We start from the raw sequence: 22,948 nt of genomic DNA on the forward strand, positions 1-22,948 counted from the left end.
TCTAAGCAGATTTCAAGGTATTTTTATCTATTTCATAAGTGTGAAGCTCTGTCATCAAATAGCCAGAAATCCTGCTTAAACCAACCCTCTCATTTTGACCGTTGCAGCCAAAGCCTGTCAGGAAAGTGTCACAAGCCATATGCATTTTCCAGCAGCACGGCAATTGCCACAGTTCCAAACATTTTCCTCCCTGTCCAAGGCAACCTGTTCATCTGTGCTGCCTTTCCTCATTGATCTTGCTAAGCTCTATTTTTACTTATGCACAAAAGCTTGTAAAACAGCACTGTTTTCATTAGGCAAATTGCCCAAAGTCTCATGAAAAATTTAGCTACATCTTAGACGGGAAAGCATCTAGTGCTATTGACACTCAACACTGTACGCTTGGCAGGAATCCATTGCCTAGGGAGAACAGTGACCTAGCTATTATCTGATCTGCTGCTCAGATGCAGCTGCGTGTATCAGATCATAACTCTTTATTATTGAAACAATTATTTCTGAACAGCAGGGGCCTGAGAAAGCACAAATTAATTTAGTAATATGCATTCATGAATTGTGAAGAACATAAGCAACGCCATTTGAGGGTAAACTCTGTGCTAGTAATTGCTGAATTGATTTTTTTAGGGCTCCGCTGGCAGCAAAGCTGCCACTAAATTGAGCTGTATTTCCTGCAAAATGAATGTTAGGACGCTATAAAGCCCTTTGCTTGTTGGCTATCAAAGTGGTGATTAAAGATCCGGCAAAAACTAACAATTACTTCCTGAGTGAGCATTGTTCATAAAGATGTCTTATAACAAAATATTCACTGCAGACTATTCAACTCACTAATACTTAATACCTCGCTGTTCACAAATTGCATTCAAAGTGACTAATTAAAGCAGCTCCAATACAGCAAGAAGCACAAAAACTAACAGTAGATTGCTCAGTCTGATAATGTGAGAAAACATTCAACACAAAATGCAAATTGTTGCAAGTATTTTTTTTTTTGAAAGGTGGGGGGAAGATTTCACCATATGTATTTTCTACTGTTAGACTACTGATATGGTTGGATCATAACCCCCATCATCCCAGAAGACACGGCCAATGATGGAATAGGAAATCCAACAATATGGGTGGGAAAGGGGATGTCTCAGAGTGTTAAAGGTTGCCAGATCCTAACAGGTCACTTCAGCAATGAAGAAGACTATTAAGACCAGAAAAAGAAGGAAAGGGGAAGAATATATAGAAGAGCTCTGCTTTATGGTATAGCTCATTTAGACAAAATATGGAGCGTGGACTCAGGGAGCATTTTAATATGGGATTTTAATATGAAAATTTGCAGTTATTTTGGTGATTACAACAGATAAACAGCAGCCCCTTGAAGTCAATGCAGTCACTGCATAACAGGTCTGACTTGTTCTTGCCAGTCCTCTTTCATCAGGACATGGGCCATCACATTCTGTGGTAGCTGAACCTTCAAACCTTCCTCAAGGGCAACTTGATGTAGTGCTGATTGCATACATTTATCATGCAGGAGCAGAAAGATACCGTACAGTCATGTCCACCACAAACAGGAAGAATTTGTTGTTCTGTTCAGTTTCTTTGTTCCTGGATAATGGGATTTTACTGAAAAATCCATTTGCCAACTTATACCCCCTTCATTCAGCATTATCAGTTCTTCGCTTTAAACATGCAACAAGATTTTGAGCATGTTTGTTGTACTCATAGCTGTAATGTAATTTGGGTATAGTACTTTTAAGACATTCCCATACATCTATACAGTCGCCCCTCATTTCCCTGACTTGAGATCTGCGTTCCTGATTATACACAGAGGGGCAATCTCTGTTATCTTCAATGGAGCGTGCCCCTACGGCACACACCCTACGCACCATTCAAGCCTATGGAACAGGTCCCCTGTGAAAATGGAGGGTCAATTGTATTTCATTCCCAGGCCCAATGCATCTTTGGTTTCTTAAGCGTGTCCCTCTTTCATGAGGTACAAGTAATACCACGACAATAAAGACAGTATAATGCAGAAGGGCTGAAATGATGAGAAAGCTGGTGGAACGTCATGAAAAGTTTATCATGAGATGATATGATGCTTGTTCATATATGTACAAGTAAAATTAAACCTTTCTGACTTTTGGTGATTTTGATTCACAGGGCATTTATTGAAACGTGTTTCATTTTGGCATGACTGAGGTCTTCAAACTTTGGCAGCATGGTTAATATTCTTCAAGAAGCAAAATGCCATTGCAGGAAATAAAAAATAATTTTAAACTGTACTACTATTGCATTTCAATTTACTTAGTTTGCTGAACCCTGTACATTGACAGCAGCTCCCATCTTATCAGTAACACTTCGTAGGCTCAGATCTACAAATGCTCATGCTATGGGCTTCTTTTTTTCAGTTAGTCTCAAAGGTACGGTACTTATCCACCGGACTTTGTATAAGAAACTATGGTTAAGGCTCCACCCTGATTATGACTGTAAAACTGATTATCGGATATTTTAAGGAACTAATAGGAATGTGTAATTCAGTATTAGTATTTTATAGATGGTGTATTGTATTGTATTGTGTTATTTTAATGATGTAATCCTTGCGAGAGGCAGGAAATATACAGTAAATAAAAATTACTACTACCACTCCTACAAGCCACTCCTCATTTCCTAGGTGTTTGCTGGTTCAACTCAACTTTCTTAACAAGTTCTCGGAGCTTTAAAAGTACATGCCAGTTCTAGACAAGCTCAGAACTTGATTGACTTCGATGCAAGCTTGGGTTTCTTTCAGTTAATGACAGATTTTGTTCATGTATCAGGACACACTTTGGATTTAATAGACAGAAATCAACTGATTACCAGGGGCATAGTAAAGACACTCTTGTCATGACAAAGCTGTAACCTTCTGAACTGCATGTCTTTCAGTATCTTGCAATGTCCTAGCAAAATGGCAGACCAATTAGACTGATTCATGCTCTGTGGCTTATGAACCCAATAGGTTTTCAGAGGTGTCTGTAAAACCATTCCAATAGACTTGACAGCTATGTGGAATAGCAGCAGGTTGACTAAGAGCACTGACAAGATGGCTACTTAACTGCTAAAGGTCTCCTTGATTTACAGAAGACCTGAGAACGATATAGCAGAAAGGGAGATGCTTAGAGTACACAATAGCTCAGGATGTGAAATAGTGGCAGTCCTATTTTAGATACACACCTGTTTAGATACAAAAACTGTTTGTTTGTTTTTTAATATGCTGTAGTATTAAGTGTAGAAAGTAACTCCTTTTCTGCTGCTGTTGCTTCTTCAAAGTGAGTGTTATCTATTTCTAAATGGTTAGTGATGCCTGGAAAAAAAAGAGGTTGCCTCTATCTGAAAAATTGGACATTTTCTGCCCACTTTAATTCAACTGCCACTTCTTGTGCAACCCAAATTGGTTTTACTTGTTTAATTTTTATATTTTTAACTACTTTGGTTGTTCTTTTGAACTGACAGGTGGAAATAACATTTGAAATAAACCAACAACAGTTTGGACTTGGCTTAACCAGTCAGCTACCATTTTAATTACAGCTCCCAAACTTGAAACTTCTGAGATCCTACAGTTTGGCAGTGCTGCCTAATGCAGACAGTACACAGCTGATTTTTTTTTAACCATGGTTTGTACAGTTCTGGCCTTCCACCTCTTCCCTTTCTCTTCCTCATTGTGGAATGGGATGTGAATGCTACATAACACTGGTGGAGATGTGAGGCTGAACCATGGTAAATGGTTCTCACAGGGAATTCGCACAAAAGAGGAGAGACGGAGGGAGCACCATCACTGGACAGCAGAAGGCAGAGGTGGAAGAGCTGATAAACGGCAAGAGATCCTTGGTAACTTTATTTTTCTCTTTAATTGCTGAATGGATGCTGCCAGTGCATTATTAGAAAAGTTACTTTTTAGACTATGACCCCTAGAAATCCCTAGCCAGCATGGCCTCTTGTTCTGCCAGGTGGGGCAAGCTGGCAATTGTAGACCCGAAAAGTAGCTTTTCCCAGCTCTACATTTAGCCACTGTACAACACTCCTGCAGTGATCTTCCTGGTCATATTAACATCCAGCCAGCTATAAACAGCTAATGATAGAAAATAATTGCAGTGAAATCTCATGGGAGTCATTCACATTTTTGTACCGGAATAATGGGAAAACCCTCGCTCACACATTTTGATTTTGTTATTCATACTTTGAAATAGGATCAATCCACATCTCTTTGGGATTTTAGTAAGAGCTGGTGGCTAAGGAAGGGGTGGGGTCCTTCATTGCTGGTCCTGGGCTCGGCCTCCGTAGTCTGAAGATGGGGGGAGAAATGCCATTTTCCACCTGGGAAGCCACTGGAATCCAGTAAGGAAAAGGAGGGAGTGTCTCTTCGTAAAGCCAGATGAAAGGAGCCTCGTTCCTCCAAGGAGTTGGCAATGCGAATGCATTCAAACTGCGTTCAAGGTATGCTTCTTTTAATCTAAGCCTCTTTGCATCGCTATTCACACTGTCGATGATGCGATTCATTTTTAAAAGCCCAGGAAAAAACAGTATCGAATATCCTGGGTGAAGTGGGGTTTTTGGTATTCCCCTCGCAAATGATTTGACTGCATTCAGAGTACATGTGAACAACAGCGATTAACCCAAATTCATCCCAGAGTATTTTCACCGTGTGAAAAAGCCCATGGATGGAAGCATTCAGTTTTTTCAGCATCTAAGACACATAGAGAGAAATGACACCTTTGTCTTGGAAATTCTGCCATTGGCAAGGCTTGTGGTGCATTTCAAAGAAAGAAAATAATAAAACCTTATGTACATTTTAAAAAATGTGGATAGTTAAATTGTGTTCAATAGAAAAATAATACAAACACACATAGGGCTGAATTCTATTTCTAGTCATAACTGGAACAGATCCACTGAATCAATTGGATTTGTCTGCATGCTGGCAATCAATTTAGCAATTGATTGAATGGGTCTACTTTAGCTGGGACAGGATTCCAGACTTACTCAATGGAGAAAGATGTAGAAATGTGTGTTTGGAGGGTACATGAAAGGTACCTTAGTGTAATGTAGAAGATGTGTACACTAGGAAAAGGGCATATGAAAATGAATATGAACTTCTACACAGCAGAAACAAACAACAACAGATGCCACACAAACCAGTGAACAAAGGAGAGAATGCAGATTTGGAATCTGGAGAAATGCAAGAAAATCAGAACAAAATGAAACCAGATTTATCACAGCCCTCTAGGCAGCCAAGGGCGAGGGTCCAAGCCCTGCTCTCTGATGCCAGGAAAATTCCCCGGCAGTGCTAGGGAAGAATGCATACCACCCGCTTGCCCAGGGGCCGATGTGAGCAGTGGGGGAAGGGAGGGGCGGCAGGGATTATTCTCATCTCCTGCTATTTTTCTACAGGGATAGGCGTCTTTACTGTTGGCAGTTTAGGAATCTCTGCTGTTGGCAGTTTGGCGCAGCAGATGACAGCAGGCAGACATCGGGAGTGCTATTACTGGGAGTGATGTATCATGTACCATTTCCTAGAACATTAAAAAACACTGTTAAATATTTCATAGCCTCCCATATTTCAGAGTGAACTACACACTTGGAGCCTCCCCCTTCCCTTCTAAACCATCCTTGCCCGAGGGCCTTCCTCTCTGCACGACAGCACATGGTTGAATGCCCACCTTAGATTTTATTCATGTATCCTGCCTCTCCGTTGCTAACTTAAAAGCCAAAAGGATGTTTATTAGACAAAGAAAAACATAATGGTCATATACAGTATGAACATCACCTATGTAAAATGGCAACGTTTGAAATATGCGATGCAAGCTTTTGCCCTCAGAAATGATGATGATGATGATAAGAAAGTTAATTTATACCAACCATTTCCTCAAAATTGTGACTCAAGAGCACTTAGAATTTAAAACAAGTACACAATAGCTAAGGCAGCCTAAACACCCGAAAGGCACCAGAGCTTGCCCAAACTTGACTGCTAAACAGGATTAGCACTGGTTACTACACTACTTGTATGGGAGACCTTTTAAAGTTTTTAAAAAGTCATCCTTATCATCTCTCTGGATGCAAAACAAAGAGGTGTTTCTTCCTACATGGACATTATAATGTGTTGGCAATACAACGGGGAATTTGCTACAAACTCATAATGAGGAAATTTTGCCCCTCCAGATTTTGCTGAACTGCAGATTCCATCATGTCTCAATACGGATGGAACTTGCTGATAGTTGAACCTCAATATCATCCAGAATGTCAGAGGAATCACACCTCTTGCTTCTTTAAACCAAGAGAACTGTCAATCCAGTATGACAGAAAGAAGAAACACTACTTTTGAATTCTGCAGAATAACTGGCCAGATGCACAGGGCTTTAGATAGAAGGGAAGATCAGTAATCTCACATTCTTCTCATTCTCTCTTATCCGTCACACTGAGCAAAAATAGCACTGACTGAATTCAGGAAAAAGCCACTTTCTGACATAATTCAGAGTCCCACACCTGGCTGATAATTTTTGGGTTGGACTCCAGTCCTAATGGAACCTGTGTCCAATCCAAAAATGGATTCAGATGGAATTTCTGGCTGGTCAAAATAATATCCTCACTGTACACTAACTTGCCAAACCTCACACCCTACAGAGGCATTCACCTTGTAAATGAGGCCCTCCCCAGAAGGAACTCACAAGCACACAGCTGCCATTCTGTGTAGGTTTACCATATGACAAACGGGCAAAAAGGATTTGTGCCATGAAGGTTATTGTGTCCTATAAGGCTTTGGATGTACCTTTGAACAAGGGAGTAATCTAGGGAAATGGGGCATTGTGGGGAGTGCTGTTGTAGCTGAGCCGATGCTTTGCAGCTGGAGTCCAATTACAAGCTATTGGGAGTACTGGAGAGAGAGAAAAGGACAAACAGCAGCCTTTTGGACTGCTGCCTCTGTGTGTGTTTTTCCCCCATGGCTTTTCTACTGTGTTAATTTTTGTGTCAACACATATGCCGCACACAGACAAGATGTTGGAAAGTCATCAGGCATTCAGTTTCACGATCAAAGGCTAGGTGATCCAAGTTTGATTATTTGATGATGTACAAACAAATCAAGAAAAGTGACAGGACTCAGATGAACCAAAGGACAAAGAATAAATGAAGCAACATCTGAAACTGTTCACAAGAAACTTCTGGTTGGAAGGAAGTAACAGGACAAAGAAAAGCACGAGTAAGAGAGTCCTTCTTTTAAAATATGATAATAAATGTTTTAAGACAACATTATCTGAGCTGCAGAGAATAAGAGCATTTTAAATAATGCATATTTCATGGACTTGTTTGATGTCATAGTTGCAAAAACTCAGCGGGTGTAGTTTCATGCATTTTCATGTTGGAAGCACTATATACTGAATACTTTTCAGTCAAGGAGCTCTTAATGATGTTACTGGAGAAAAAGTGGTAACTGAATATGACTTTTATTAAACACTGTCTATATTCTACATATGTGCCACCCCATAAGACAAGAATGGGAAATGTTTGGCCCACAAGCCTCATCTACTTTATCTATCATATAATAAGGAAAGATGGGCTCTGCAATCCAACAAGACCTTCAAGGCCACACATTCCCCATCCCAGCCATAAAAGGTCTATGCCACCCCCAGAAAATTTGGCAGGATCACTGAGGCAGTGATGGCTCCTATGTCAGGAGAGCAATACAGTTGGCCCTCTATGTTCACTGGGGATAGGGTCACAGGCCCCCTGTAACAGTAGAAAAACTACAAATGATTTTTTTTACCAGAGAGAACACCTTTCTAGGAAGCTCTGGATCCTCCAGTGCTACTTTATCATCAACATCTGCCAGAGTTTGACCATAAAATTGCACTGGAGGACCTATAAATGCCTAGAGGAGTGTTCACTCTAGGAATCCCTAGGTCTACCAGCACAATGTCTGGTAGACGTTGAACAGAGTCGCACTGGAGGACTTAAGAGATTCCTAGAAATAACATATTAATCAAACTCGTGAATAATCAAATGTGCAAATGTGGTGCAAATGTGGAGGGATGACTGGAAATCCTCTTCAGGGTTTAGTTCAGGATGTACAGGAGCTCTCCGGGATCCTAAAGCCCATTTCTAAATAGGCGCAGCACCTTGGGGAGTGCCTTTAAAAATAGCCAAAACCTGGAGTGGAGTCACCATCCCATTGACATGGGAGCCATTACTGTGCTGAGGTGAATCTCCAACCTGCTTAGCAATCTCAGTTATGTCCCCACCACCATTGTATTGGCCCACCCACTGCTGCCTTCTTCAATACAGGATCTGCTCTCATGTAGCCCCTCAAAGACTTCTTCAGGCACCGATGAGTGAACCCTCATCTTACTCCCGCTTGAAAACATTAATTTTGTTGGACTAAAATTCCCTTCACCTACATAGTCCCTGGCCGCACTGGCTGAGGGATTCTGGGCATTACCATCCAAGGAAGTAATTCACTTAAGCTTTAGATATAGCCTAACTTGCAGCTTTAGCTGGACTTCCTTTGGATGCAAAGTGTGTGCTCTACCACTGAGCGATGCCCCCTCCCCAACAACACCCCTCTTTGTTCTGGCACTGACAAAGCCCCCCTTCTGCCCCCTCTTCCCTTGTGTATCTTGTCTTTTTAGCTTGGAAGCCTGAGGGTGGGGCTTGGGTCTTATTTTCATTACTGTACAGCACCCGTCAGTGGCACTGTGCACTGAATATTAATGGTGTTGAAGGGCTTTGACAATGAAATCTCCTCTGAAAAAGCAGAATGTGTGTGTGTGTAAGACAGAAAGATCAAGATACATCAGTACAGAAGCAAATACTCCAGCTGAGAACAAACAAAAATCACATGTGGAACAGAATAAGAGGCTATAGGAATTCCATTGCCCTTCATACAAATTAATGTGCCCTAGGGGGAATTTCCATGACATGCATCTAGGCCAGTAGAGTAAAAGTTGAATGTACAACTTGTATTATATATACATAAAGATGCCTAGAAGTGACTATCATATATACCCAACTGTAAGTCAGCCTCACGTATAAGTCGTTGGCAGGTTTGAGGGCCAAAATTGTGGATTTTTGATATGACCCGTGGATAAGCCGAGGGTAAAACTTTGGGGCATGTAACAAAGGATGTAAAAGATGAAGCAAAGGAAAATGATGCCAAAGAACTTACAAACTGATAGCAGGCATAACTGTTTGTACTCACATTAAAGGCTGGATAGACAAGGAGGGAACTATGGTAAATGGTGGCTTTGAGATTTTGGGGGAGGTGATCAGGCATGGATGGTGCTAAGAAAACACACATATCAAAAAGGATGTAAAGGCAAAGCATCGATAATGGTGACTTTGGGGCTCTACAGACTACCCCTTTTTGCACCGGTTCAGGGCTGTGGCAACCTCACGCCGCTGCCCTGATCTGGCCTTCCGTGGGTGCAAAAAGGAGCTGCAAAAAGTGGCTCCTTTTTACATCCTCGAAAGGAAGCCATAGCCACGGCAACGTGGCCATAGGGTACCCCTTTTGTGCTGTGTCATCTGGGTGCAGCACCAGAGGCACACCCTGATGCTGTGTACCATCAGGGTGCCCTGGGGGGGTAGAGTCAGGCATGCATCTTCAGGATGCTGCACCCCGACTCTGCCCCCAGGCCAGCTTTTCAGGCTGGTCTGTAAAGGCCCTATGTTAGGAGTGATTATATCATTCAACTTTAATGTTATCACTTTGCCCGATTTTAAGCCAGAAAAGCTGACAAACATACACAGATGTCTTATTCAGATCCTTCAAAGCCCAATTCCTCTTGGTGCGCCTTTGAGGGGAAGCATCACCACTGCTATTTTCCTATCCCAGCATTCAAAAAGGTCAGAAGTGGTGTCACAGCAGAGAAAGTAAAGGCAGTTGGTGCTGATTTTAGGCATTCCCAGGATGGACTAAGCTATTGTCTTTTGCTACTCTACTCAGAAAAGGGGATGATTTCGTAAATGCCTGTACTGCAGCCATTCACTCGAAACCACAAGGTTGCGAGTTCAAGACCAGCAAAAGGGCCCAAGCTCGACTCAGGCTTGCATCCTTCCGAGGTCGCTAAAATGAGTACCCAGACTGTTGGGGGGCAAATTAGCTTACTTGCTAATTAGCTTACTTGCTGTTCACCGCTATGATCTTTGGAATAGCGGTATATAAATAAAACAATTATTAATTATTAAAATACAGTACTTACACTGACCTCTGGATAAGGTGACCTAGGTTTTTTCAACTAAAATTTCTAGACTTATAAATGAGTAGACACAATAATTGCTGAAAAAACACTTATTGTTAAATATGTCTGAAAACTGGTCATTTTTACACTCGAAGTTTAGAACTTGCAGTTTGACACCATAATACAAGTAGTATTCTTGCACAGAGAAAAAAATTAGACAGAATACAGAGATGTGTTCAGACTTGGGTTTGCTGGTGAGAATATTACTAGTAATAGCCAGAACTACTACCATTTCACACTGTCCCCCCTCTTGCTTTCAGACCCCTTAGCGTTCCACAAAATATTTGGGCCTCGTTCACAGACATGTAGATTGAAATGTCTATGATATATAGTTTCCCCATTAGCTAAAGAAGGGGTGAGTAAATGTGTCCCACTGGAAAGTTTCCTGTGGTATGTAAAGCTCTGTTATTGTGCGTTATCTGCCTTCAAATCACCTCTAGTGTATGACAACAACCCTATAACAGAATTTTGCTGGTAAGATTTATTCCAAGGAGATTTGCCATAACCTTCCTCTGAATGTGTGAATTACCCAAAGTCACCTACCTAGTTAGTTTCCATGGCTGAAAGGGAATTTGAAACCTGGTCTCTCAAAGTACTAGTTCAACACTCAAATCACTACATCATGCTTGCTCTCTGGAAGGTTTTACATAACATCTGGAAAATCCTACACAATATCAATATTCAAAACAGTATAGTACTGTATGTTTCTTAGCTCTCTAAATCTAGCAACTGCACAACCTATGAGGGAAATAGCATTGCTATTACAGTACTTTCTCTCTCCAGCCCCATGGAGGCATGGGCTCTCTCCTGGCTTCACCAACCCTATTAGAGGCTTCTTGGACTGAGGGTGTACTTGCACTACACAATTAGATTGTTAAGATACCAGTTTAAGTGCTCTGGATCCATGCTATGGAATCCTGGGATCTGTAATTTGTTGGTGTACTTAGCGCTTTCTGTGGACATATCCTGGAACTCTCTAGCACAGAATTCTAAGTATTTCATTAAACTACAAATTTCTGGACTCTATAAAATAAAAATATGACAGTCAGGTTAGTATCAAAGTGATACAATTGTTCTGCAGAACCATGCTAGAGACCTCAGATGCAGTGAATTTCCTGTGCCCATACTACTGAGAGGGTCAGTGGAACTGGTAGCTGTGCAAGCAAACTACACATCTTTTTGGTTGGGGGAGCACGCTGGCAGTGCCCTGTCCTGGGGTAAGCATTATGAATGGCAACTCAGCCAAGCAGCTTCTTGAAACATTGTCTTGATAAAATGAAGCTTAAGAACTTGTGCCATCTTGTTTTGTTTCTTTGCACATTGCCTTATTAGATCTGTGAATGCAGAAACCCCTGGGGTGGATGTCTTTATGCAGGAGAGAATTCTACACACACAGAGCTTTACTTTCACAATCCACAAGATTTTATCTCACATGCATATATCCTTTGAACCCTGGCTCTAGTGTGTACCTAGTGGAGTAAGTTTTTGCCAGTGAAATGCCATCCTACAATACATATTATGCACGTGCTACAGAAAGATTCCTTTCCCTCCCCCCAAATTAAATAACAAAAGTACTCTTCTAGATACTGGCTGGCAGTTCGGAAGTTATTAATCAGGATTAAGCTTAATCCAGACTAATTTTTTAAAAAAGGAAATCCACTGGTTTATATACAAAGGAAGCTTAAAGCAATGATTGTTGCAAAACTATTCAAAGCATGCATTAAATAGATGCAGAACTGAAAAGGGGAAACTGAAACATATTCTCCTATTTTAATATAATCATTTTTTCTTCTATTCAGATGCCAATGTTTTCCATTACAAACATAATTTCTCTTCTATAGCTCCTCTATAATAGTCATCTTCCAATGCTTTGCCTTTTTAGATGCGGGTATCTTAATGTATATTTCCATCTAAAATAATGGGAAAGGCAAAGCACTGGAGATGGGAAAAGGAGCTTTATAGTATTGCAATATATGGCCTAAATACCCTAAATATACTAGATCCCGCATGATCTTGGAAGCTAAGCAGGGTCTGCACTGGTTAGTACTTGAAGTGGAGACCGCCAATTAGTACCAGGTACTACAGGCTGTATTTCAGAGGAAAGAACGGACAAAACCACCTCTGGGTATTTCTTGTTTTGGAAAATTAATGCAATTGGCGTCAGGCGACAGGCGATGTTAAGGCACCTGCATACATCTCAATGTACATTTGCCTATCCATACATTTGCTATTAGGCTTCTACTTTAGGAATTTGCATCCTCCTTTTCGAGCTACAAACACGACGGAGGATTTGAACCCATGAGCTTTCTCCCCTAGTGAGTTACAGATCAGGATCCAGGAGAGAGGGCTTTCCTTCCTGTAACCTGTCCCTGTCCCTTGCATAATGAAGCTGACTTAGGAGTGAGGGGTTAAGCATCATGAACCTGGGTGGCCACCCTCACCCTTCTGCCTATTAACTGGTGCCTTTCATTCCCTGGTTGCTAAGGATGTTGTCTGGGGAGGATGTTGTGACCGGAGGGGATGCTCTCTTTGGAACTTGCAGTCATAGTCACTGCATTTGTGATCCATGTAACATTATTCCTCCACTGATGGGGGAACCTAGGATACTGTCTAATTTGCCTGGGTGCAATTTGCCTCCTAACAGTGGCCATCTTAATTGGGTCATAAAATAGATTGCCCAGCTATTTAGTGGTAAGAAATAGGGTAATTTGGGAGTTGGGGAAGTGTTCAATTCAACATGCAGGACCTTGTAAACAAGTCCAACTATGAAAGGTATACATGTCCTGAATTCAAACAAGAGCTATTATTTCTTAGCAGGATCATAGATCTCTCACTACTGGTTTCATCAACTTACAATGCAATACCACTGACAGTAGCAAGAATTTCTCAGCAATGCAAACAAAGCACTCAATCTGGTTATCTTCCTCTGAATCTGAATGCCTATTATTCCTTTTCTTCCTGACTGCTCAGAAAAATGTGAACCTGTGAAACTGGCCCTACATACAGTTACATTAGAAAACAATGGGCTACACTCCTAAGCCAGCTTCGCCCTTTTAAAACTCTCATGATAACAGTTGTATAGCACCTGGTTGTGATTTTTTAAAAAATCAGGTATTTTCCCATCAATGAAAAAGTTGAAATTAGCACAAATATAGCCAAATATGGTCTGGAAATGAGACACTTTTACAACTACAGTTGACCCTCTGTATTCACGGATTCTGCATCCACAGATTTAACCAACACCACAGTTCAAAATTATTCATCACCAACCCCAAAATAAAAAAATCCAAAAATCAAACTTTGATTTTGCTGTTTTATATAAAGGACACAATTTTACTATGCCATTATATATAATGGGACTTCAGCATTCACGGATTTTAGTATCCACAGGAGGTCCTGGAAGCAAACTCCAGCAGATACCAAGGGCCTACTGTAGCAGTTAAATGTCAGGACAGAAAAGGTATCCCATAAATGAGAATACGTCTGTTATCTTGTGAAGCAAGTGTAAATATGCTCAAAACAGAATAGTGGAACATGGTAGTAATTTTGACTCTTGATCAAATTTCTGAAAACTATTCCAGAGCTCTTTAAATCCATGGAGATCTAATTAAACATGTTTATATAACTTAAATTTAGTAAACAGAACCGAAAAAGTATGTCATGTTAGTTTTATCTACTGCCCCCACAGCCAAACATTCTGGCGTATAAGACGACTGGGCGTATAAGATGACCCCCAACTTTTCCAGTTAAAATATAGAGTTTGGGATATACTCGCCATATAAGACTTTTAAATTAAAAATTTAAAAACGTCACATTTGATTTCAATATGGTAATTTTAATTCAAATGCTTATGACATGCAGGTACTTAGCAGGAAAACTTGTTGTATGCAAAGCCTGCTTGAATTGGTCAGCTATCCCTGCCTGCCCAGCCCTCCCTGTCTCCAAGATTTTATTCTACCATAATTGTACAGTGCCTCCCTTCCTGCTTTCATATGGTTGCCATATACAGAGGGGATGCAGCCGTGGCCATTTTGAGTTTCCCCCACCAGATTCTCCAGTCCAGCTCGGAAGTTTCAGCACCCACCCTATAAGACGACCCCCGGCGTATAAGTCGACCCCTGACTTTTGAGAAGATTTTCCTGGGTTAAAAAGTAGTCTTATACGCCAGAAAATACAGTATTTGTTTCAAAAAGAAAAGTGCAACAAAGTACACTGGACATAAATAATACTTTGAATATTACTTGGTTTAAGTATTACTTTCAAACAAATTTAAAACTTTACCTGCATATTATTTTCATCAGAAACCCTGTAAATATTTAAAGACATGACAATCAATAGCATGTACTTCCCTTGCATTAGCGATATTTTAAGAATTGTGATGAAGATGCTAGAGTGTTTAGATGTCATAATCATTACTGGAAAAAAGCCAGTGTGCAAATGTACATTGCGGTAGCACTCCCATTGGGCTTCTCTGAAAAGCGGTAGTAGCTAAACAAGCCACAGACCATCAGTCTGTGTTTTCTTTATTGGGTGCTCCAGCTTATCTTCCCCCAATAAGCCTGAGTCAAGACCCACAACTCAGTTATTGGCTTATGATTCTGTATTATCAGAATCATCATCATCATCATGCCTTTTTCCTAGGGGTCTCAAGATCGTCTACAAAAGTTAAAATAGGTAAAACTTTAAAAAAATCACTGTACAGAACTTTAAAGATGTCATTACGCTATCAATAAAAGTAAAAGCAGTTGCCAACAAACCATTGAAAAGTAAAAATAACAAATATTAACAAGGGCAGTACATGAAAGACCCTTTCTCCCTGGGAAGTCTGTCCTCAAAGGTCTACAGAAATGAAAAGGTCTTCACTTGTCTGCAAAAAGATAGCAAGGAATTTGTAAGTCTAATCTCTTTAGGAAGGGAATTCTAGAGTCTGGGAACTGCCACCAAGAAGGCCTCTTCTGCATTTCTCCCAGATGTACTTTTAAGGATGATGGATTGGACAGAAGGGCCTTTCCAGAAGTTTTCAAAATAGGGGCAGACACTTACAGAGAGATACAGTCCTTTAGATAACCTGGACCTGAAGTATATAGGGATTTATAGGTCATAAGTAAGCGAGCCAGAATGGTGTATTGGTTTGAGCACTGGACTACAACTCTGGAGACCAGGTAATGATTCCTATCTAAACCATGAAACTCACTGGGTGACCTTGGGCAAGTCACACACTCTCAGTCTCGGAATGGCAATGACAAATCCCCTCTGAACAAATCTTGCCAAGAAACCCTTATGATAGGTTTGCCTTAGGATCGCCATAAGTTGGAAATGACTTGAAGGCACGCAATAACAACAAGGTCATAACCAGCACTTTGGATTGTGCCCAGAAAGACCGGCAGCCAGTGTTTCAACAAGGGAGTTGTGCACTAGACAGATAGACCACAAAGTCTCATTCATATATCATGGGGTAACCAAACTACAGATAGAAGGTACATAGGCAGGACAGAGGAAGCTGCCTTATACTGAATCAGAACACTGGTCCACCAAGATCATTACTGTAAACTTGGACAGATAGAGAATCTCCAGGATGGAAGGCATGATTTTTTTGTTTCCCTGTTTGGAGATCCCTGGCATAACTTGGTGGCTTCCCATCCAAGTATGAACCAGGCCCAACACTGCCTAGCTTCTGAAATTAGATGAGACTGGGTGTGGTGATAATGGTATGGCGGTTGTATTCTGGAAGTACAGGTACATGTTACTAGGAGCCTGGGAATGTTACTTTTTTGGACTATAATGTGTGTGGTTTGTTTAGCTGCTCCACTTGTAACAGGAATAACCTGTCATTGTACCTGAGAAGGTGCTTGCAAGTGATAAAACCAGATTTCCTCTGGAACCCTGGCTTATTGTGACCTGTGAATTGGGTCAGTGAAAACTGTTTATGTATATACAGTATCTTAGCATGCCTGAAAAGCTGTGCCCATAAAAAGATGTGCTTCCTATGAACTGCCCCTTGAAAAAAGATAATCACAACTGCAATTTTAAATTCGACTAGTGTATCTATTCGAGTTGCTCAATTTGATTTCTAATTTTGTCGGTTTTATTATGTTACCATTTGATTTTATCAAACTACATATTTTTTAAGAAAATAGAAAACTGGAGCAGAGAGGAGGTCCAGAAAAATAGACTAGTGGAAAAGTTTCCATATAAAGTTTTCCATTCCTCATCACTACTGCTCATTCTGACTTCAACTTTTGGGGGTGGTGGGGGGTGGAAGAAGAAAATTGTCAATATTAGGCAAAAACACCAAGGTGTGAAAAATTTAGACTATAACTCCCAGAATCCTCCAGACTGCTGGATGGGGAGTTTTGGGATTTTTAGCCTCGAAAAGGAACATTCTCAAGATGTGAAACACATGTATCTGAACCTTAAGAATTCAAGTTTTATTTACTAGCATTCTTTCACTCTTTCATCCCTATTGAAGCTGACAGGCTTCCAATCCAGTAGGTCTGTGTGTGTGTGCGCGCGCGCACAAGTGTGTAAGGTCCCCCCCACCCAAAAAAATAGAAGACAATACACTCTGTTAGCAAGTCAGCCCTTGTTTCCCGTCATTTTAGGACCACAGATTTAATTTAAACTCTCATTGCAAGACTACATCATAAAAATAGAAGAGATGTGAGTTTTCACCTACTTTCTGTTTTTCTTCCCTCAGCACCAGCTGCAAAAGTTGCAATTAGAAGCAGTTGTGGAAGAAAAAGAACACAAAGAAGTAGGGAGTGTTGCCACAAAAATGGAAATGCTAAAATTGAAACCATATGGCCAGGCACAGTAAAACAGAGTAGAATATTGAAAAGATTTAAAACGCAGACTTGTATGAAACTTTAAGGGGCAGGAGAACAATCTGTGCAGTTTTTACTCACAAAATATGATATGAGCTACAATCAGTAACATTTTTATAAGTAAGTTAGATTGCAATCTTACATATACTTAACCTGGGAGCAAATCCTGATGAGCACAGTGGCCCTTACTTCCTAATATGCATGGATTGCACTGCAGTGTTCACCTCACCAAAATCAATAGGGCTTACATCCAAGTAAACATTAGGCCTGGGCAGCTAGTCAAGTTCACTTTCTTTATACATAATGTGGAAAAAGATTCGTCACTTTGGAGACTATAGACTAAAAAACCCTTTCCCCCTCCCATGGAGGCAGCCAAGCAAAAACAGGGGGATCTAAAGGGAACATGCACACTCATTTGAACGTTCAGAAATCCAGACAAGTTGTCTTTCAATTCTCTATCTCCACAACAGTTTCCCTCACTCTACCATTAATGAAAATTCAATGTAAGAACGCATTTGATCCACCCAAGAAGTTCAGCAAGAACAACACAGGCACTGTGCTCCTAGAGGCAGGAGGTCGGTTCTAAGGTCAAAAGTTTGCAGTTACTCACCACCCAAGAATTGGATGCCTCCAGCCACCCTGCCCACAGTCCTGGAGATAAGCTCAGACACACAGCATCCCATGAGTGCGGTGAGGGCCACCAGAAGGAGAAGACCACAGCCCAGCCCCGTCACCACAGTGCAGATCCTCCATTCCACGCTTGGAATGGCCTGGAAAGATGCATAGCGTCCACACTGCTCCACCATCACCGTGATCTGGCGGCTCTCATCTCGGACAGGATAGGAACATCTCCGGAAAGTGCCAAAGGACACCGGCTTCTCCAGCTGAGACCCCAGCAGCCAGTAAGGCATGAAGAATCCCACACAGGAGATGCCGGCACAGACGAAAGAAAAAAATGCCCATATCACTCCTGTGCAAGTAAGGCTCGATGCCATTTTGCCACCCATGGCGACTCACTGTGACAAAACGGGAGTCCAGGATACGATTCTTGGTGTGCAATCCAGGTTAGGAGGAGGAGATAATCCAAAAGCCCTTAGTTCTGGTAACTCCTCAGTCCAATGACAAGTTCTGTAAGAGCCATCACATTTGGTCCTTTACTCACTGAGAGTAAAGTTCCTGGTGCAGCCAAGAGTTTTTGGCTTGATCCTTCCTCCTCAACGACAGCTGAAGTTGTTGCAGTGAGAAGCAATTGGGAGGAGCAGAAGAAGAACAAAGTAGGGAAAAAATCCATTAGCACAATTGTTCTCAGATTATTCAAAGTGGGGGACTGGTAATTTTCCCCTTTAATGTGGTAGGGACTGGCACCATATTTATGCCATTGATTACAGCTACAATCAGCCCTCTGTACCCACGGATTTTTTATCCACGGATTCAAGCATCCACGGTTTGAAAATATTTTTAAAATGTATAAATTTCAAAAAGCAAACCTTGATTTTGCCATTTTCTATAAGGGTCACCATTTTACTGTGCCACTCTATTTAATGGGACTTGAGCATCCATGTATTTTGGTATCCACGGCGAGTCCTGGAACTGAACCCCAGTGGACACCAAGGACCCACTGTATTTCTTGCTTTCCTGTAAACATTCCATGGACCAGTAGCCAATGGCTTAAGGATCGGCACATGTCTGTGGACCCCCACTTTGACTATCACTGCTTTAGCACATAAGATCAGCTTGTTTCCTTCACCAGTAGGCTATGAAGGAATTTTCTGCATATAAGTAAACTGGAAAAATCAAAACAAAACAAAAGAAAGGTTGGATAAGGGTAGGGCTACCAGATCTATCTGTGGATGCTGCACCGTAATGGGACTGGGAGTCAAGGAATAGGGTGTTCATTCTCACTACACGATTATAGTGCTATGATCCCACGCTAATTGCCATGGCAACATCCTATGGACTCCTGGGGTGTGTAGTTTTGTAAAGGGCACAAGAGTTGCTCTTAGGCAGAGGATCCTAAACATCCTCTCTTACAACTACCAATCCCTGGATTACATAGGGTGCGTCTGTGACAGTTACAGTGAAATCATGGTGCTATAATTGTGTAATGTGAATGAGATCCAGGACATCACTCTCTGTTTGCTTGGCAGTAACTGAAGAGTTTATCAGACAAGGGAAATTGGAAGTATAATCCAATGGCAATCTGAACGCAATCATGGGGTTTCACGTTATTGCGTGATAGACTGCCACACACAAATTCGGGCAATGGCATGCTATTTTCAGGCAATGGGAAGCCAGTTCGAATGCAATGTGCATTCACGTAATTGCGTGAAACTAGCGACTTTAAGTGAATGCGTTTTGGCCCCACTTTCTTTTCATTCGAATTTAAGAGAAATTCCTCCTGTTTGATAAACTCCTGATTTGCACCCACTTAACCAGAGTACCACACAAATAAGCCAACCCACCAATGGCAAAAACACTCTTCTGACTTTGAACAGCCACTCCCCACACAACATCAATGGGTAATGCCTGCATCTCTATGTGGCTGTTAAAGGCAGAGTTACAGAGGCCAGCAGAGAATCTGGCACACATTACATCAGCTTTTTCCTCCAGCTGTGAACCAATTTAAGAGGGGAGCAGAAAAAGGAAAAAATTACTGCTTCACTGGGGGAAAAATGATGAATAGTAAAGTCTCAAAGCAGCATCTCTGCCTCCAGATGTAGTAGACTACAACCCCCAACATCCCCCTGCCAGCATGCCTGAGGTGGCTATGTCAGCTGGGGATAATGAGAAATGTAGTCCAATACATCTGGAGAGCATTAGGTGAGGGGAAAGTGGTCTCAAGAGAGTAAGATGCCTCTTGGGGCAAGAATGAGATCAAAAGGGCCAAGGAGAGGCTGTGAGTTTGGCCTCATCTGGGGCTGAGCAGGGGAACTTGGAGCAAAGAAAATGACCAAGGATGCAGCCACACTGTAGAAATAATACAGTTTGACAACAGTTTTAACTTGCCTCCACCCATCTCTTCCCAGAAAACCCTCAAGTCATTTCAAAGGGGTGAGAGAGAGGAGAAGGAAAAGGAAGAGGAAGAGGAGGTGGGGAAGGAGAAGGTGAAGGAGAAGAAAGTGATGGAAGAGGACGAGGAGGAAGGGAATAAGAAAGGAGGAGGTGAAGGAGGAGGCGGAGAAGGAAAGAAGGAGGAGAAGGTAAAGGAGAAAAAGGAGAAGGAGGAGGAAAAGAAGAAGGAGAAAGAGAAGAAAGAGAAGAATAAGAAGGATGAAGAGTAGAAGAAGGTGAAGATGAAGGAAGAAGAGGAGAAGGAAAGAAGGAGAAGGTAAAGGAGAAAAAGGAGAAGGAGGAGGAAAAGAAGAAGGAGAAAGAAGAATAAGAAGGGTGAAGAGTAGAAGAAGGTGAAGAAGGAAGAGGAGGAGAAGGAGAAAAAAGAAAGGAGAGGAGAAGGTAAAGGAGATAAAGAAGGAGGAGACGTAGGGGGCGGAGGTGAAGGTGAAAGTGAAGGAGAAAGAAGAAAGAGAAGAAGAAAATGAGGAAAAGAAGAAGGTAAAGGAGAAAAAGGAGAATAAGGAGGAGGATCAGGAGAAGAAAGGAGGAGGAGGAGATGGAGAAGAAGAAGGTAAAAAGTGAAGAGAAAAAGGAGAAGAAGAATAAGGTAAAGGAGAAAATAAGAATAAGGAGGAGGAGGAGGAGGAGAGAAGAATAAGGAGAAGGAGGAAGAGACGAAGGGGAAGAAGAAGGTAAAGGGGAAAAAGGAGGAGGAGATGGAGAATAATAAGAAGAAAGTGAAGGAAAACAAGAAGGAGAAAGAAAAGAAAAAGGAGGAAGAAAAAAGAAGAAGAAGGTGAAAGAGGAGAAGGAAGAGGAGGAGACGGAGAAGAGAAGGGGGGTGGCAGCTGGGTCCCTGGCCAAGTCTTCCTGGCTGCTGCTGTCAATGAAAGAGGGGGGGCTGGCCCCAAGGAAGGGCCCCAGGCTGAGTCCCAAGGGGAGGGAGGAGGGCCCTTTTCTCAGCCCCTGCCCCTCCCATGATCCCCCCCCCAAAGCCAGCTGGACTTCCAGAGAAGTTTGACTCTTCCAGTGCTCCTCTCTGGAAAGGGTGGGAAACGGGGGGGGGGCTACCCACTCAGTGATCCTCCCTCCCTCCCTCCTAGAACTGGGGCAGGCAGAGGGGCCACCCCTCCTTGCTTTTACCTCTTTCTTTTTGGCACAGCAGGAGACCCCCCTCTCCTCTTTGCCACTGTGGGGGCAGAGACCACCCCTTCCTTCCTTCCTTCCTTCAGCCTCTGAAGGCTGCTACTGACCTGCAGCCCCTGGTCTGGCCCAGGCACACATGGGCGCTGCTGCTGCTGCCAGGAGGAGGAGGAAGACCCCGACCCTCCTCTGCCTTGGCTCCTGCTCTTGCTGCTGGTGCTGCTGCTGCACTGGGCTCCTCTGTGTGTGTGTGTGTGTGTCTTTCTGTCTCTCTGCCTGGGAGAGATGGAGGGAGGAGGAGGGCCAAGCAAGGCAGGCAGGGTCCCCAAATCTCTGATGAGAGGCAGCTCCGCCTCCTCCCTCCCTCCCTCCCTCCCTCCTTCCCTCCTTCCAAAAGGGAGGCAAGAGGGAGGAGGGCAGCCAGCCAGGCTCCCAAGGCTTTGGGGAGGGGAGCAAGAGGGCAGGGGGACAAGCATGCCCTCCTTTTTATCCTCCCCATTCCAGCCTCCCCTCCAGGAGGGGATTCCCCAGTGTCCTCCATTTGGAGCCTGACTGAGAAACAGGGATTTATATATTAGAGGAGTGTTTTGAGCTTTTCTTTTCTGTCTAGGAGGGAATCCCAAAATGTCCTCCATTTGGAGCAGGACCTGAGATGCATGGAGTTATATTTCATAGGAGTGTCTTGAGCTTTTCTTCTGCCATGCCCTACATTTTCCTTCAATGCCTGCCAAAGACTGGGAGGGAAGAGGGTAACCAGGCATCCTCCTTTTTTCCCCCTCAGAACTTGCCCTCCATTTCAGTTTTCTGCCCAGGAGGGAATTCTAAAATGCCCTCCATTGTGAACCTGGGTGAGAAATATGGATTTATATATTATATGGATGCTTTGAGCTTTTGTTCTATCATGTCCTCCATTTTTCTTGACTGTCCTACATGCCAAGGAGGAGGAAACAGGGCAGCCAGAGGTCCTCCTTTTTTCCCCTCAGGACCTGTCCTCCATTTCAGCCTGTCCTTCATTTCAACTACCTGCCCAAGAGGGAAATCCAAAATGTCCTCCATCTGAAGCAAGACTCAGAAGCAGGAATTTATATTTATATTTTATTATATTTATATTAAATAGGAGTTTTAGGAGCTTTTTATTCAGTCAGGTCCTCCATTTTTCTTAGACGCCCTCCATTTTGTGGTGTCTTGCCCTCTTCTGAGGTGAGGACACATCTGGTCACTCTGGGCTCAACCTGTGAGAGATGGCCATCCAGCCTCTTCTTATAGACCTCTAAGGAAGGAGACTCTACTACGCTCCAAGGGAGTTTATTCCACTGTCGAACAGCCCTTACTGTCAGGAAGTTCCTCCTAATGTTGAGCTGGAATCTCTTTTCCTGCTGTTTGAATGCATTGTTTTAGGTCCTGTTCTCTGGAGCAGCAGAAAACAAGCTTGCTCCCTCCTCAATATTGACATCCCTCCAAGTATTTAAACAGGGTTATCATATCACCTCTTAACCTTCTCTTCTCCAGGCTAAACATCCCCAGCTCCCTAAGTCCCTATTCATAGGGCTCTATGGTTTCCAGACCTTCAACAGTGAAATGAATGAGAAGTCCACTCCAAAGGAGACAGTCCTAGTCCATGCTCGGACCAAATGTCTGCCACCATATCTGCCACAGATTCCGCAAAAGATGATGTTCAGGTGATAT

General features: G+C 42.4%; 1 protein-coding gene across 2 annotated transcripts in view; it reads right to left on the reverse strand.

Annotated features, from left to right (window-relative positions):
• The window catches only part of LHFPL6 (LHFPL tetraspan subfamily member 6), a 32,835-nt gene extending 11,254 nt beyond the window's left edge, over nt 1-21,581 (reverse strand). The window contains exons 1-2 of one of the 2 annotated variants that reach the window (XM_042478723.1): nt 21,373-21,581; nt 17,676-18,289 (exon numbers count right to left, since the gene is read on the reverse strand). In XM_042478723.1, coding sequence (XP_042334657.1) covers nt 17,676-18,072 — 397 coding nt within the window. In that variant the 5' untranslated portion in view covers nt 18,073-18,289; nt 21,373-21,581. Of the gene's footprint in view, nt 1-17,675; nt 18,290-21,262; nt 21,347-21,372 lie in introns of those variants that run through there. The other variant, XM_042478733.1, reaches the window with a different exon arrangement.
• Between the last annotated feature and the right edge of the window lie 1,367 nt (nt 21,582-22,948).

This window comes from Sceloporus undulatus, chromosome 1 (genome assembly GCF_019175285.1).
Source record: "Sceloporus undulatus isolate JIND9_A2432 ecotype Alabama chromosome 1, SceUnd_v1.1, whole genome shotgun sequence".
NCBI lineage: Eukaryota > Metazoa > Chordata > Lepidosauria > Squamata > Phrynosomatidae > Sceloporus > Sceloporus undulatus.